Here is a 14,624-nt window from a genome sequence, read left to right as displayed (position 1 = left end):
ACTAAATGATACCAAAAACGATTTAGTCCAATCAAAATAAGTGATGTGGCTCTCCATGGTTCTGATTTCTGTGTGTGTGTGTGTGTGTGTGTGTGTGTGTGTGTGTGTGTGTGTGTGTGTGTGTGTGTGTGTGTGTGTGTGTGTGTGTGTGTGTGTGTGTGTGTGTGTGTGTGTGTGTGCGTTCGTTCGTGCTAGTAGAACAACATGTTGACACACCCTGTTACTTGTAGAGAAACGTCAATGCCATCCTCCTCTCTTTCACGTTGCCTAAAAGGTCTATCACTCTGTCATACAGTACAAGCATTTATTTTTTGGTGTCCTAGGCTACCTGGCTAAAATGCTTGATCGCTAGAATAACTTCCTTTCATGAGCAACATTAGCTAGTTAACATTAGCCTTCTACATCTAGCTACATGTTGAACTTCCATCCTCTCAGGTCAGGGGCACAACAATGTATGAATTAATGGTTGGATCCGAATCACCGTTATAATCATTGGCCAGTACAGAGAATTAAGTACAACCACAAGTCCATCATCATCCATGGCTACTTTAGGAAAGGGACCATTTTAGCTAGCTGACTAGCTAGCCACCGGAGGACAACAACACAACGAGATGCAACAATTCAAGTTTTTCAACGCTACAGACAACATCAGATAGATGCCTACACATATAGTACAGAGACAGAGCGGCGCTGTTTCACTCGCTCGGATGTTTTCTCCTGTGAGATACATTCAGCCTCTTGCGAAATGAAGGAAAATAGAACACAGAAAGACGAAAGATAAATAATTGTGTGTTTAAAAAAATATATAATATTGGTCTGTTTTTTTGGGGAAGCCTGGCTTCCCTCGGCCTCCATGAATACAGATCAACGCCCAAATGCCACCCTGTTCCCTACATTGTGCACTACTTTTGACGAGGGCCCACAGGGATCTGGTCAAAAGTAATGCTCCAGTCAGTGCTCCAAGCCCTCTGCTGGGCCTCTGGCAGGGTTCCATGGAGGAAACAGTAAACAGTCCTCCTAAATAACTAACACTATCCAGGAGACCATGTGCCAGACGTTCCCCCCAGAGAAGCCCACACACCAACCCAGTCCTGGGAACAGCAGGACATCCGCTAACACTTCACCACTGTTTTGTATTCACATAAATACATCTGGAGAATGTGACCTGGGATCAGTTGATCTCATATGTACAATAGATAGATGACCGATAGAGATAGGAAGAGAGGGGAGAGAGGGGGGTTGGGGGGTTGAAACCAAATGAGATGAAGGAGTAGACAAGCAGATATTCCCCATCGCACTTTAGTAAGTAAAGCTAAGGAATAGTAAACACAGGTTACCCTTTTTGTGTGTGTGTGTGACAGTTTACCCACCCTTTGCTGAATAAATCCATTGAAAGTATAAGGAGCGTTATTTTTTTCACCACGACCGGTGATCAGAGTTTACCCTATTTTACCACTACATCACTGCCTGCAATCAAATCATGTTATCATTTATAAACCCTTAGAAAAATGTTTTTTAACAAGAGTAAAAATAATCATATATGCCCAAAAGCTGCAAAACAGCAGTTAAAGCTTAAAGTCCATAGCAACTCGGAAACAGAAACACAACAACAAACATGGCGCCGAGACAGAGGGAAGCTTACCTCAAGCAGCACCACGCATGGAGCCATCAATGGCACATCATAAAATTAACAAATTAAGGTTTCATTAAAATACTGCACTGTGAGAGGTAAATGAGAATCAGCATGGATGACAGAGCTACAACCTAACGTCGAAATAAAGGAGCAGCTCAAACATTGGCCACATCCCAAATAGCACCCTATTCCCACTGTTGTGCCATGGGCCCTGGTCAAAAGTAGTGTGCCATCTGGGACGTTTTACAAGTGCGCGACAAATAAGGCCCTAACCCTCATCCAAAGATACAAAATGGATGTAGTTAAACCATAATAAAAGTTGGTATGTAGCCCAGGCTCCACCTGTATTGCATTATGATAGGCTGGCTCATGTTCATGTCTCTATGACCGGATCAAACCTGCTCTATGAGGGTTTTATCTGCCTGGCTGTACTGTAGGTCTCATCAAGACTGAAATGGGCTGCTACTGTTACTACCTTCTCTGATAATACTAACAGAAAGCACTAACAAAAGTTATGTGTGGATTGGATTCTGTTGTTGTCGTTCTTGTTTACATCAATGGCGTGTGCATAACTGCCGGTGACTTTTTCTTTTTCTTTGTTTAAAAGCAGTTAAACACCTTGGCCCGTAGGCATAAAACTGAATGATTAGAATTACTTCTGAATGAAAAAAAATCTACAAACAATCTCTGAATTATGTCATTTTCCTCCTACCATCCTTTATGCATACAGGCCCTTGTTTCTAGATTAGGGCTGTTAGGACCTCCATTCAATCCACATCCCCTGGGACCTGAGAGAACTCAACACATTTCCTCTAACTAAAGACAAACTATGAACAATCATCATCACCATAGTATTTGACATTATACTATTATCAAACCAAAGTTTAGCTAGGAGCTAGACACAGGGAGACTGTGTCTGTTGGTGCCATCTTGTTACCTTCCTATATACTATGATGCTTTTTATATAACATCATTCTGTTAGGCAAAATCAATTTAGATGGCCTCAAATTATACCATGGTCAAATCCCCAAGGCCAATTCCTGTTCTAGCTGGGTCCTCCTGGTGATTATCTCGGTTGCCCCTAGACGCTGATCTTGGGTTAGTTGTGTATTTTTCCCACTATTGTTTAAGGTTAGGAATGGTGGAGGAGTAGCTGATCCTAGATCTGTACCTAGGGGAAACCCCAGAGCGCGTATCTAACTGTTAGCTGGCCTATGTGCAAGTCGACAACACAGAGATAATTTAGGGCAATAGCACTGTGCCACTATAGAAGCCCCTACAATCACCACTGCCATCATTTTAGATTTGTGTGTATTGTGTGTATTGTGTGTATTGTGTGTACTGCTGTGACATGGTTAGATATTACATGTCAGATATTACTCAGCCCCTGTAACCTGTAACCCTACCACAGGCTGAGTCACTGGCTTACTGGTGCTCTTCCATGCCATCCCTAGGAGGGGTGCGGCACTTGAGTGGGTTGAGTCACTGACGTGATCTTCATGTCTGGGTTGGCGCCCCCCCTTGGGTTGTGCCGTGGCGGAGATCTTTGTGGGCTATACTTGGCCTTGTCTCAGGATGGTAAGTTGGTGGTTGAAGATATCCCTCTAGCGGTGTGGGGGCTGTGCTTTGGCAAAGTGGGTGGGGTTATATCCTGCCTGTTTGACCTTGTCCGGGGGTATCGTCTCCCGACCACTCCTGTCTCAGCCTCCAGTATTTATGCTGCAGTAGTTTATGTGTCGGGGGCTAGGGTCAGTCTGTTACAGTATATCTGGAGTATTTCTCCTGTCTTATCCGGTGTCCTGTGTGAATTTAAGTATGCTCTCTCTAATTCTCTCTCTCTTTCTCTGATTTGCTCTCTTTCTTTCTCTCTTTCTCTCTTTCTTTCTTTCTCTCTCTCGGAGGACCTGAGCCCTAGGACCATGCCTCAGGACTGACTGGCCTGATGACTACTTGCTGTCCCCAGTCCACCTGGCCATGCTGCTGCTCCAGTTTCAACTGTTCTGCCTGCGGCTATGGAACCCTGACCTGTTCACCGGACGTGCTACCTGTCTCAGACCTGCTGTTTTCAACTCTCTAGAGACAGCAGGAGCTGTAGAGATACTCTGAATGATCGGCTATGAAAAGCCAACTGACATTTACTCCTGAGGTGCTGACTTGCACCCTCGACAACCACTGTGAATATTATTATTTGACCCTGCTGGTCATCTATGAACATTTGAACATTTTTACATTTACATTTAAGTCATTTAGCAGACGCTCTTATCCAGAGCGACTTACAAGTACATACATTCATATATATATTTTTTGTACTGGCCCCCCGTGGGAAACGAACCCACAACCCTGGCGTTGCAAGCGCCATGCTCTACCAACTGAGCCACACGGGGCTTCTTGGCCATGTTCTGTTATAATCTCCACCCGGCACAGCCAGAAGACGACTGGCCACCCCTCATAGCCTGGTTCCTCTCTATGTTTCTTCCTAGGTTCTGGCCTTTCTAGGGAGTTTTTCCTAGCCACCGTGCTTCTACACCTGCATTGCTTGCTGTTTGGGTTTTAGGCTGGGTTTCTGTACAGCACTTTGTGACATCAGCTGATGTAAGAAGGGCTTTATAAATACATTTGAGTGATTTGATTGAGATACTACTGCACTGTTGGAGCTAGAAACACAAGCATTTCGCTACACCCGCAATAACATCTGCTGAACACGTGTATGTGACCAGTAAAAATTGATTTGATTTGATTTTTAGGGCAGGGGTTCTCAAAGTGAGGTACTGCATGGAGTCTGCAGTACCTCACTTTTTTTACATTTAATTTGTTGAATGAATAAAGTAATAACAACAGATTGAACAAATTGTGGCCAAGGGATCCGTGGAAAAAGTTTATAGGTTGTAATACAATACATGTAATATTAATGTTTTTAACACTGGGTCTGCAAGGCTGTATACTGGTATCCACAGTACACATTTTTCACCTCAATAATTATTGTATCCCCCCCCCCCAAACAAAATAACTGTATGTATGTAAACTTCTGACCCACTGGGAATGTGATGAAAGAAATAAAAGCTTAAATAAATAATTCTCTCTACTATTATTCTGACATTTCACATTCTTAAAATAAAGTGGTGATCTTAACTGACCTAAGACATGGGGATTTTTACTAGAATTAAATGTCAGGAATTGTGAAAAACTGAGGATAAATGTATTTGGCTAAGGTGTATGTAAACATCTGACTTCAACTGTAGGTCCTAGATGTCAGAAAGCTTGGCCCCAGTGATGTACTGGGCTGTACGCACTACCCTCTGTAGCTCCTTACGGTCAGATGCCGAGCAGTTGCCATACCAGGTGTTGATTCAACAGGTCAGGATGCTCTCGATGGTGCAGCTGTAGAACTTTTTGAGGATCTGCCAAATCTTTTCAGTCTCCTGAGGGGGAAAAGGTGTTGTCGTGCCCTCTTCACAACTGTCTTGGTGTGTTTGGACCATAATAGTTGGTTGATGATGTGGTCACCAAGGAACTTGAAACTCTCGACCCGCTCCACTTCAGCCCTGTCGATGTTAATGCGGGCCTGTTTGGCCCTCTGTTTCCTATAGTCCACGATCAGCTCCTTTGTCTTGCTCACATTGAGGGAGAGGTTGTTGTTCTGGCACCACACTGTCAGGTCTCTGACCTCCTCTCTATAGGCTGTCTCATTGTTGTCAGTGATCAGGCATACCACTGTTGTGTCATCAGCAAACTTAATGATGGTGTTGGAGTCGTTCTTGGCCACACAGTCATGGGCGAACAAGGAGTACAGGAGGGGACTAAGCACGCACTGCTGAGGGGCCTCAGTGTTGAGGATCAGTGTGGCAGATGTGTTGTTGCTTACCCTTTTCCACCTGGGAGCGGCCCGTCAGGAAGTCTAGGATCCAGTTGCAGAGGGAGGTGTTTAGTCCCAGGGTCCTTAGCTTAGTGATGAGCTTTGAGGGCACTATGGTGTTTAACGTTGAGCTGTAGTCAATGAACTGCATTCTCACATAGGTGTTTCTTTTGTCCAGGTGGGAAAGGGCAGTGTGGAGTGTAATTGAGATTGCGTCATCTGTGGATCTGTTGGCATGATGGTGTTGATGTGAGCCATGACCAGCCTTTCAAAGTACTTCATGGCTACCGACGTGAGTCCTACGGGGCGGTAATCATTTAGGCAGGTTATCTTCACTTTCTTTGGCACAGGGACTATGGAGGTCTGTTTGAAACATGTAGGTAATACAGACTCGGTCAGGGAGAGGTTGAAAATGTCAGTAAAGCCAGTCGGTCTGTGCATGCTTTGAGTACATGTCCTGGTAATCCGTCTGGCCCCACGGCTTTGTGAATGTTGACCTGTCTAAAGGTCTTGCTCACATCGGCTACGGAGAGTGTGATCACACAGTCGTCTGGAACAGCTGGTGCTCTCATGCATGCATCAGTTTTCCTTGCCTCGAAGCGAGCATATTAGACATCGCGCACCAGCAGTTATTAACAAATAGACACACACCCCCGCCCCTCGTCTTACCAGACGTAGCTGCTCTGTCTTGCCGATGCACAGAGAAGCCAGCCAGCTCTATATTTTCTGTGTCGTAGTTCAGCCACGTCTCGGGGAAACATAAGATATTACAGTTTTTAACATCCCGTTGGGAGGATAATCTTAATCGCAGATCGTCCAGTTGTTTTCCAATGATTGCACGTTGGCCAATTATACGGAGAGTAGTGGTGGTTGACCTACTCGTCAAAGAATTCTTACAAGGCACCCCGCCCTCCTCTTCCTTTTTCTCCGTCTTTTTCATGCTGGTGATGGGGATTTGGACCTTGACAAAGCAGTATATCCTTCGCGTCGGACTCATTCAAGAAAAGATCTTCTTCCAGTTCGAGGTGAGTAATCGCTGTTCTGATATCCAGAAGTTTTTTCCGGTCATAAGACATTATGTACAAAATGAGTTATAACAATGTGAAGAAAAAAAAAAATTTGCATAGTTGGTTATGAGCCCATAAAATGGCAGCAATCCCCTTCGGCGCAATCCTTCCCATTGTTATTGTGAAGTGGAAACGTCAAGGAGCAAAAACGGCTCAGCTGCGAAGTGGTAGGCCACACAAGCTCACAGAATGGGATCACCAAATTGTCTGTCCTCGATTGCAACACTCACTACCGAGTTCAAAACTGCCTCTGGAAGCAACGTCAGCACAAGAACTGTTCGTCGGGAGAACGAGTGCAACGAGTGCAAAGCTCGCCGCCATTGGCCTCTGGAGCAGTGAAAATGAGTTCTCTGGAGTGATGAACCATGCCTCACCATCTGGCAGTCCAACAAACAAATCTTTGTGGCAACCGTTTGGGGAAGGCCCTTTCCTGTTTCAGCATGACAATGCCCCCGAGCAGAAAGCGAGGTCCTTACAGAAATGGTTTGTTGAGATCGGTGTGGAAGAACTTGACTGGCCTGCATAGAGCCCTGACCTCAACCCCATTAAACACCTTTGGGATGAACTGGAACGCCGATTTCGAGCCAGGCCTAATCGCCCAACATCAGTGCCCGACCTCATTAATGCTCTTGTGGCTGAATGAAAGCAAGTCCCCGCAGCATTGATCAAACATCTAGTGGAAATCATTCCCAGATGAGTGGAGGCTGTTATAACAGCAAAGGAGGGACCAACTTCATATTATTACCCAGGATTTTGGAATGAGATGTTCGACGAACAGGTGTCCACATACTTTTGGTGATGTAGTGTATGTAAATGAGATATTTCTGTATTTCATTTTCAATAAATTTGCAAACATTTAAAAAAACATATTTTCACTTTGTCATTATGGGTATTGTGTGTAGATTGTGTGAGGAAAAAAATCTATTTAGTCCATTTTGAATTCAGGCTGTAACACAACAAAATGTGGATTAAGTCAAGGGGTGCGAATACTTTCTAAGGTACAGTATAAACCATCCCTTCCCTCCCATTCAGGAATATGAACATATCCCATATCTGCCTCTCTCGTTTCCAGTGATTGTACCATAAACATAGATGTTATACCATCAGGGAGTAGGCTTTTCCTTCTAATGTATTTGATTGAGTCTATTTAAACCAAATGCATTCAAGCGTATAAAAGGTTATAAAGGGAAAAAAGAGGGAAAGAATTTGATATTAAAACACGGCCTCGAGACTCTTTATATAGATGTGAGTAATCCGTCCGTAAGAATCTATATTGTGTTTTGAGTGTTTTAAAATCTGATACAAGCCAAAGACCGTTTTCATTGATTGAACATTCCTGCAACAAGCTGCTTTACCTGACGACTGACTCATTCAATACAATGCATCTGAAAATTACGCGCTTTTTTCTCTACAGCTGTGTTGCATTGTCTTATAATTGGACCTGACATGCAATTAATAAAGAGACACAGCGAGAACTATGTTCCCATAGATACTTCACTGCAGGCTTTGCCAAAGCCACGGAAAGCCGCGGAACACTTTATATAACGTAATGTCTTGCAAACCAGATATAAAATCTGGCCCAGTGTTCAGAGCCATGGTTTCTCCAAGTAAGGCTTCCAATTCAACCATAACCGGTGAGCTAATCTCAGCTGCTTTTGTTAAGCGTAGAAAGCCAAGACAAGGCAGGTAAAGCATTTCACAGATTTTGGGAAAAAAAATGAAAAAAATAATTGAGTAGGATCTTCATATCTCTATACGCTAAGACCTGGGGAACCACATGAAACAGCATGTCAAGTAGGGCTTTGCTAACAGACATGCAGACACAGAGAATGAAGGCTTTGCTAACAGACATGCAGACACAGAGAATGAAGGCTTTGCTAACAGACATGCAGACACAGAGAATGAAGGCTTTGCTAACAGACATGCAGACACAGAGACTTTGCAGTAGCAGCATAATGGTGTCAGAGACCTAAAGAAAGCAAGGAACCCATTTATTCACGAGTCCGTGGTACAACATTGCAAAACTAAATGACGCCAACCTAAAATAGTCATAACAACCCAGTGTTCACAGAATGACGGAGAAACCGAATGACAACATTGTCTGAGTGTGAAAGACAAAGAAAAGCAGTGCCTTTGGGACTGCACAGAGGCACTTGAGTGTGAGACTGTCACTTCGAGCCTCCCCAGAAACAGCAGGGGGAAAAATACATAATCTATAACTTGATACCTGCTGAGAGTGATGAGGGATTTCTATGACACCTTGAGTACTGTTGCCTGAGTAGATTAGCTCCTCTGCATGGTTCCTGTACCACCATGTGAGATGGCTAAAACAGGGGATTTTTGTATTTATTTTTTATTTCACCTTTATTTAACCAGGTAGGCTAGTTGAGAACAAGTTCTCATTTGCAACTGCGAGCTGGCCAAAATAAAGCAAAGCAGTTCGACACATACAACAACACAGAGTTACACTTGGAATAAACAAACATACAATCAATAATACAGTAGAAAAAGTCTATATACAGCATGTGCAAATGAGGTAGGATAAGGGAGATAAGGCAATAAATAGGCCATGGTGGCGAAGTAATTACAATATAGCAATTAAACACTGGGATGGTGGAATGTGCAGAAGATGAATGTGCAAGTAGAGATACTGGGGTGCAAAGAAGCAAGATAAATAAATAAATACAGTTTGGGGATGAAGTAGATTGGATGGGCTATTTACATATGCGCTATGTACAGGTGCAGTGATCTGTGAGCTGCTCTGACAGCTGGTTCTTAAAGCTAGTGAGGGAGGTAAGAGTCTCCAGCTTTAGTGATTTTTGCAGTTCGGGATTTGCTGCTTGTCATCATCCTGCCTCCATCAGTAAAAGTTATTGTCTGTATCAGCACCCTATTCACTATATAGTGCACTACTTTTGACTAGGGCCCATAGGCCTCTGGTCAAAAATAGTGCACTATAAACTTTATTTGTCACATGCTCCGAATACAACAAGTGTACAACACCTTACCATGAAATGCTTACTTACAAGCCCTTAACCAACAATGTTGCTCAAGAAAGAGCATAAATTAAAGTAAAAATATATATAAAAAGTAACACTATAAAATAACAATAACGAGGCTATTATACAGGGGGTACTGGTACAGAGTCAATGTGTGGGGGTTAAGGGTTAAGCACCTCGTCTAAACAGAATTAGTCTCTTTACGTTCTCAATTTTAATCTTATGTGCATACAGACACCTTGAGACCGACCATGCAAAGGTTCACAATGTCACAAACAGGTTCAATATTAACTTTAATACGAGAGTAAAACACAACAGGCAGGACCCTCTGTTAAAGACTGATTTGTGTGTCTCAGTGATAAGCTGTTGTTTTGGCCTCAAACATGTTGGATTAATATAAATACTAAAGAGGGTAGGGCCTGTCAATCCAAATTCCCCTAAATACAGATCTAGGATCAGCTTCCCCTCCCCTAATACTAACCGAAACCATTAGTTTGGGAAATTAAAAGCTTACTCCAGATCAGTGTCTAGAGACAACTCCCCCCCCTCTTAGCTGGCACACAGTTGAGAAAGACTGAACAGTAAACAAGTGTCTTTAAAAAGGCTCCAGTAGCCAAAATGTCCACTTCAGTTCTCTTCCTGTGGCTTTCTTTCACATCACAGCTGTAACATTTTATTGACACCCCAAAAGCAACACCATCAATCTAGGCCTTTTTTTTTTTAGAGCTGTTGGTCTGGCAGAGTGACGAATGAATGATGCTCCCCACAGGCTTCACAGTTGAGACTGTGGCCATCGCAGTATTTGGAGGGACATTTACAAATCTAACACAGCAGGTCTAGCCAGGCTTCTCTCCGTCTGCGTCCTCACCCCAGCTGTGCTACATCATTCCCTGTCAAGAGCAGAGTTCGAGTCCTCAAAGGCGTTCTACTCTACTTAATATATGTTATCCTTAATATATGTCTTATTCGTTTTCATCTCAAAATGATCTGGAGGAATTAACATATTTAAGTCAGCCGAAAATATGCTATATATAGAGACATAACATATTTTTAGCCTAATAATACAACATTATACAGCCTCAGTATTCTGTATTTCATTTCTCAATTTTTTTATTAATTTTCACTTTGTCATTATGGGGTATTGTGATGTCATTATGGGGTATTGTGATGTCATTATGGGGTATTGTGATGTCATTATGGGGTATTTTGATGTCATTATGGGGTATTGTGATGTCTTTATGGGGTATTGTGATGTCATTATGGGGTATTGTGTGTAGATGGATAAGAAAAAAAAATCTAGTTAATCCATTTTGAATTCAGGCTGTAACACAACAAAATGTGCTATTAGTCAAGGGGTGTGAATACTTTCTGAAGGCACTGTACATGCCTGTTACTATGCCTGTTACTATTAAGCATTTTAAGTGTTACTAAAATACTATTGTGAAACTGTGGACACTTCAGAGAGAGGGAGGGGGGGGGGTGTTGTTAAGTCATAGACAATGAGGTCAGAAAACAAGACAAGTGTTATTTCATTAAGGCACCGCAAAACAAGAATCATTGACGTATGGAGATCTCAAAACAATGGCTGTCCTCGTCAATGGTCCGGCATCACCACTGGGGCTTCTAATAACCTATGCCCATGGCTTTTTCCCAGAACCTCGACTGCCGTTATATCGGGAAGTGTCCATATCTGTTACTGTATGGACTGCATCTCAAACGGCACCCTATTCCCTATATGTATGACCAGGGTCCATAGGGATAGGGCTCTAGTCAAAAGTAGTGCACTAAATAGGGAATAGGGTACCGTTTGGGAGGCGGCCGTTGTCCTTTGGCCTCTCTTCGTGAAAATTTGATAGGTCCTTGCCGCTCTTCAGTGGTCAGAGGCTCCATCCACAGTCTTTAAATGGAATTGAATGGCTCGGTCTCTCGTGTGGTTTGTACCAAATGAAAACAATAGTGTTTATGGAGTATGAGTAATGTCTCACAAGAGATGTAACAGAGGGAAACTGAGTTCAATTAGAGTGTTAGGTCATAGACTGGCATTACAGCGGGGCTCTGCACCTCTCACCAGTTCTTATTCACCCTGCCCCTCTTCTCTCCGCCACTCATTTCTATAGCGTGGGAGGCGTGCATTACCAACATAGCATTAGACAACATATTGCCCATAGTCCAGTGGAGGCTGCTGAGGGGAGGACGGCTCATAATAATGGCTGGAAAGGAGCAAATGGAATGGCATCAAACCATGTGTTTGATACAATTCAACTCTATCCGCGCCAGCCATTGGGCTCTCGAGTGCTGCAATCAGTGTCACTACAGTCCCTGGTTCGAATCCAGGAAATATCACATCCGGCCGGTGATTGGGAGTCTCATAGGGTGGCGCACAATTGGCACAGCGTCGTCAGGGTTTGGCCAGGGTAGGCCGTCATTGTAAATAAGAATTTGTTCTTAACTGACTTGCCTAGTTAAATTCTGGTTCAATTTTACCACTAGCCCGTCCTCCCCAATGAAGGTGCCACCAACCTCCTGTGACCCATACATGTGTAGGCCTACCATTGTGTACAGTAGGTCGGGCGCATAAACAGTGTATGGCTTCAGTTGTTATCAATGGATAAGTGTGGTGCCAGATTTGGTTTGGATTCACCTTTGTGGGGGGTTGCAACTCACCTGACCAATAGTCTAGGACACTGGTTCTCAAACCTGGTCCTGGGGACCCAAAGGGGTGCACATTTTTGTTTTTTCCCTAACACTACACAGCTGATTCAAATTATTAACTCATCAAAAGGCTTTGATGATTTGAATCAGGTGTGTAGTGTTAGGGCAAAAACAAAAATGTGCACCCCTTTGGGTCCCCAGGACCAGGATTGAGAACCAGTGGTCTAGGTGAAAGACTGGCCCATACATTTTGGGTGCTAATGTGGAACGACAGTTGAAATAACCTCATGAGGCATTCAAAAGTGAATTTCTTTAAGAATCAATAGGTATATGATTTATTTAAAAGTCAAAAAAATTGATCTACCAATTACATATTGCCCCTATAAGCAGGTCTTGTTGTACTACTAGCACTGTACCTAGCTAGCACAGAACGTTCCCACACCAAAAAAAAAGGTTCCAGGAACATTCTGGGAACCGACATTTGTTAGCTGGGCATTCATTTTACCAATGCACCCAAACCTTATATAGCCAGAGAACCTACCAATTAGGCTACTACTGCCCTCATTGTGTTGCCTGTTTGGACAGTATGCCAGTGTCACTGGGAGAGCTAAGGCAAGCACATCATCTTTTACATCCGTCAACAGCCAGATGGCTTCATAGGGATGGTAGCCAATCTAGAGCTGAGAGGAGGTTTGTGAAGTGGGCTGGTAGAAAGGGATTGGGGGGGGAGGGGGTTAAGATTAAAAGGTAGGGCCCAATGCTTGCTCCAACCAGAGGACATTTCAGGGAATATTGAGAGGATGTCAAGCAAGAGGAGACGGAGGGGGGTTGTGTGTGTGTGTGTGTGTGTGTGTGTGTGTGTGTGTGTGTGTGTGTGTGTGTGTGTGTGTGTGTGTGTGTGTGTGTGTGTGTGTGTGTGTGTGTGTGTGTGTGTGTGTGTGTGTGTGTGTGTGTGTGTGTGTACTCACCCTGGAGATAGTGAGTGGCATGTTGAAGTCTTTCCCCCCCTGCAGCCTGAAGCCCCATGGGGCCGGGCCAAGCAGGGACACACTGTAGTTACTGCTCATGGTTCTAGAACACTGGGAAGGAAGGATTTCCACTGGTATGTTAACCCCGTAACTCTGGCTTTCAAGATCTGGGATGTGATAAGGGAAAGAGATTGTGTTTATTATACCATTTTGAAGCAAGACGGACAATCCATAAAAGTCTGTTATGATTGAAATCAACCTGAATACCATATCTTACATTCAAAAACAATATAGGTGAACATTTACTTAATACATACATAAATCGAAGATAGAAATCTGGAGTTCAGATGCTATGTTTAAATATGATTAAATATTAAATGCAGAGAGATTACGCTGTACTTCTTAGTACATAAATAAAACAAGGGAGCGAAATATGTTTCTTAAAATAAAACTCATAACATTGTCAAACAAGAGCCTTCAAATCCCAGCCCACAGGATTCCCAAAATAATACAATGTATCACTGTGTGGAAAACTATTTTAAGAAGCAACTGAAGGACAACTGAAGGACACAACTAGAAGATGTTTAAACAAAAATGCTACTCTAAGCGCTTGTTTCCCAGACGCAGATTAAGCCTAGTCATGAAGTAAAAGGCTTTCTCAATGGAGAGTCGCTTTATAATCCAGGACTTGGCATAATATGTGTCTGGGAAACCAGCCCAAGTGTTTTAGAATATGTGAAACCCTACCTCTAGAGTAGGTAGGCAGTCGTATCAGAGATGTAACTGCTATGCAGGTAGGTGGACAACGCAGCACACAGACCAGTTCGCCTCGACAAATCCCTTACCGGCAAAACACTGAGCCACACAGCAGTGTAATGGCCCTTTATACTGGACTAGTGAAGGAAGGGAGGGGGTAAAGAGGAGGGGTAAAGGGGAGGGAGTAAAGGGGAGGGGAGGGGTAAAGGGGAGGGGGTAAAGGGGAGGGAGTAAAGGGGAGGGAGTAAAGGGGAGGGGGTAAAAGGGGAGGGGAGGTGGTAAAGGGGAGGGGAGGGGTAAAGGGGAGGGGAGGGGTAAAGGGGAGGGGGTAAAAGGGAGAGAGTAAAGGGCAGGGGAGGTGGTAAAGGGGAGGGGTAAAGGGGAGGGGAGGTGGTAAAGGGGAGGGGAGGGGTAAAGGGGAGAGAGTAAAGGGGAGAGAGTAAAGGGGAGGGGAGGGGGTAAAGGGGAGGGGAGGGGGTAAAGAGGAGGGGAGGTGGGTAAAGGGGAGGGGTAAAGGGGAGGGGAGGTGGTAAAGGGGAGGGGAGGGGTAAAGGGGAGAGAGTAAAGGGGAGAGAGTAAAGGGGAGGGGAGGGGGTAAAGGGGAGGGGAGGGGGTAAAGAGGAGGGGAGGTGGGTAAAGGGGAGGGGGTAAAGGGGAGAGAGTAAAGGGGAGGGGAGGGGGTAAAGGGTAGGGAAT

General features: G+C 44.0%; 1 protein-coding gene across 1 annotated transcript in view; it reads right to left on the bottom strand.

Moving 5' to 3' along the window:
- pdlim5a (PDZ and LIM domain 5a) overlaps window positions 1-14,033 on the bottom strand; it is a 118,828-nt gene extending 104,795 nt beyond the window's left edge. The window contains exons 1-2 of the mRNA XM_038986074.1: window positions 13,920-14,033; window positions 13,173-13,339 (exon numbers count right to left, since the gene is read on the bottom strand). Of these exons, the coding sequence (XP_038842002.1) occupies window positions 13,173-13,271 (99 nt within the window). The 5' untranslated portion in view covers window positions 13,272-13,339; window positions 13,920-14,033. The remainder of the gene's footprint in view (window positions 1-13,172; window positions 13,340-13,919) is intronic.
- Between the last annotated feature and the right edge of the window lie 591 nt (window positions 14,034-14,624).

This window comes from Salvelinus namaycush, chromosome 1 (genome assembly GCF_016432855.1).
Source record: "Salvelinus namaycush isolate Seneca chromosome 1, SaNama_1.0, whole genome shotgun sequence".
NCBI classification, from domain to species: Eukaryota; Metazoa; Chordata; class Actinopteri; order Salmoniformes; family Salmonidae; genus Salvelinus; species Salvelinus namaycush.
Note: the sequence above shows the minus strand (reverse complement) of the source record. Positions and strands in the feature narration are given on the sequence as shown.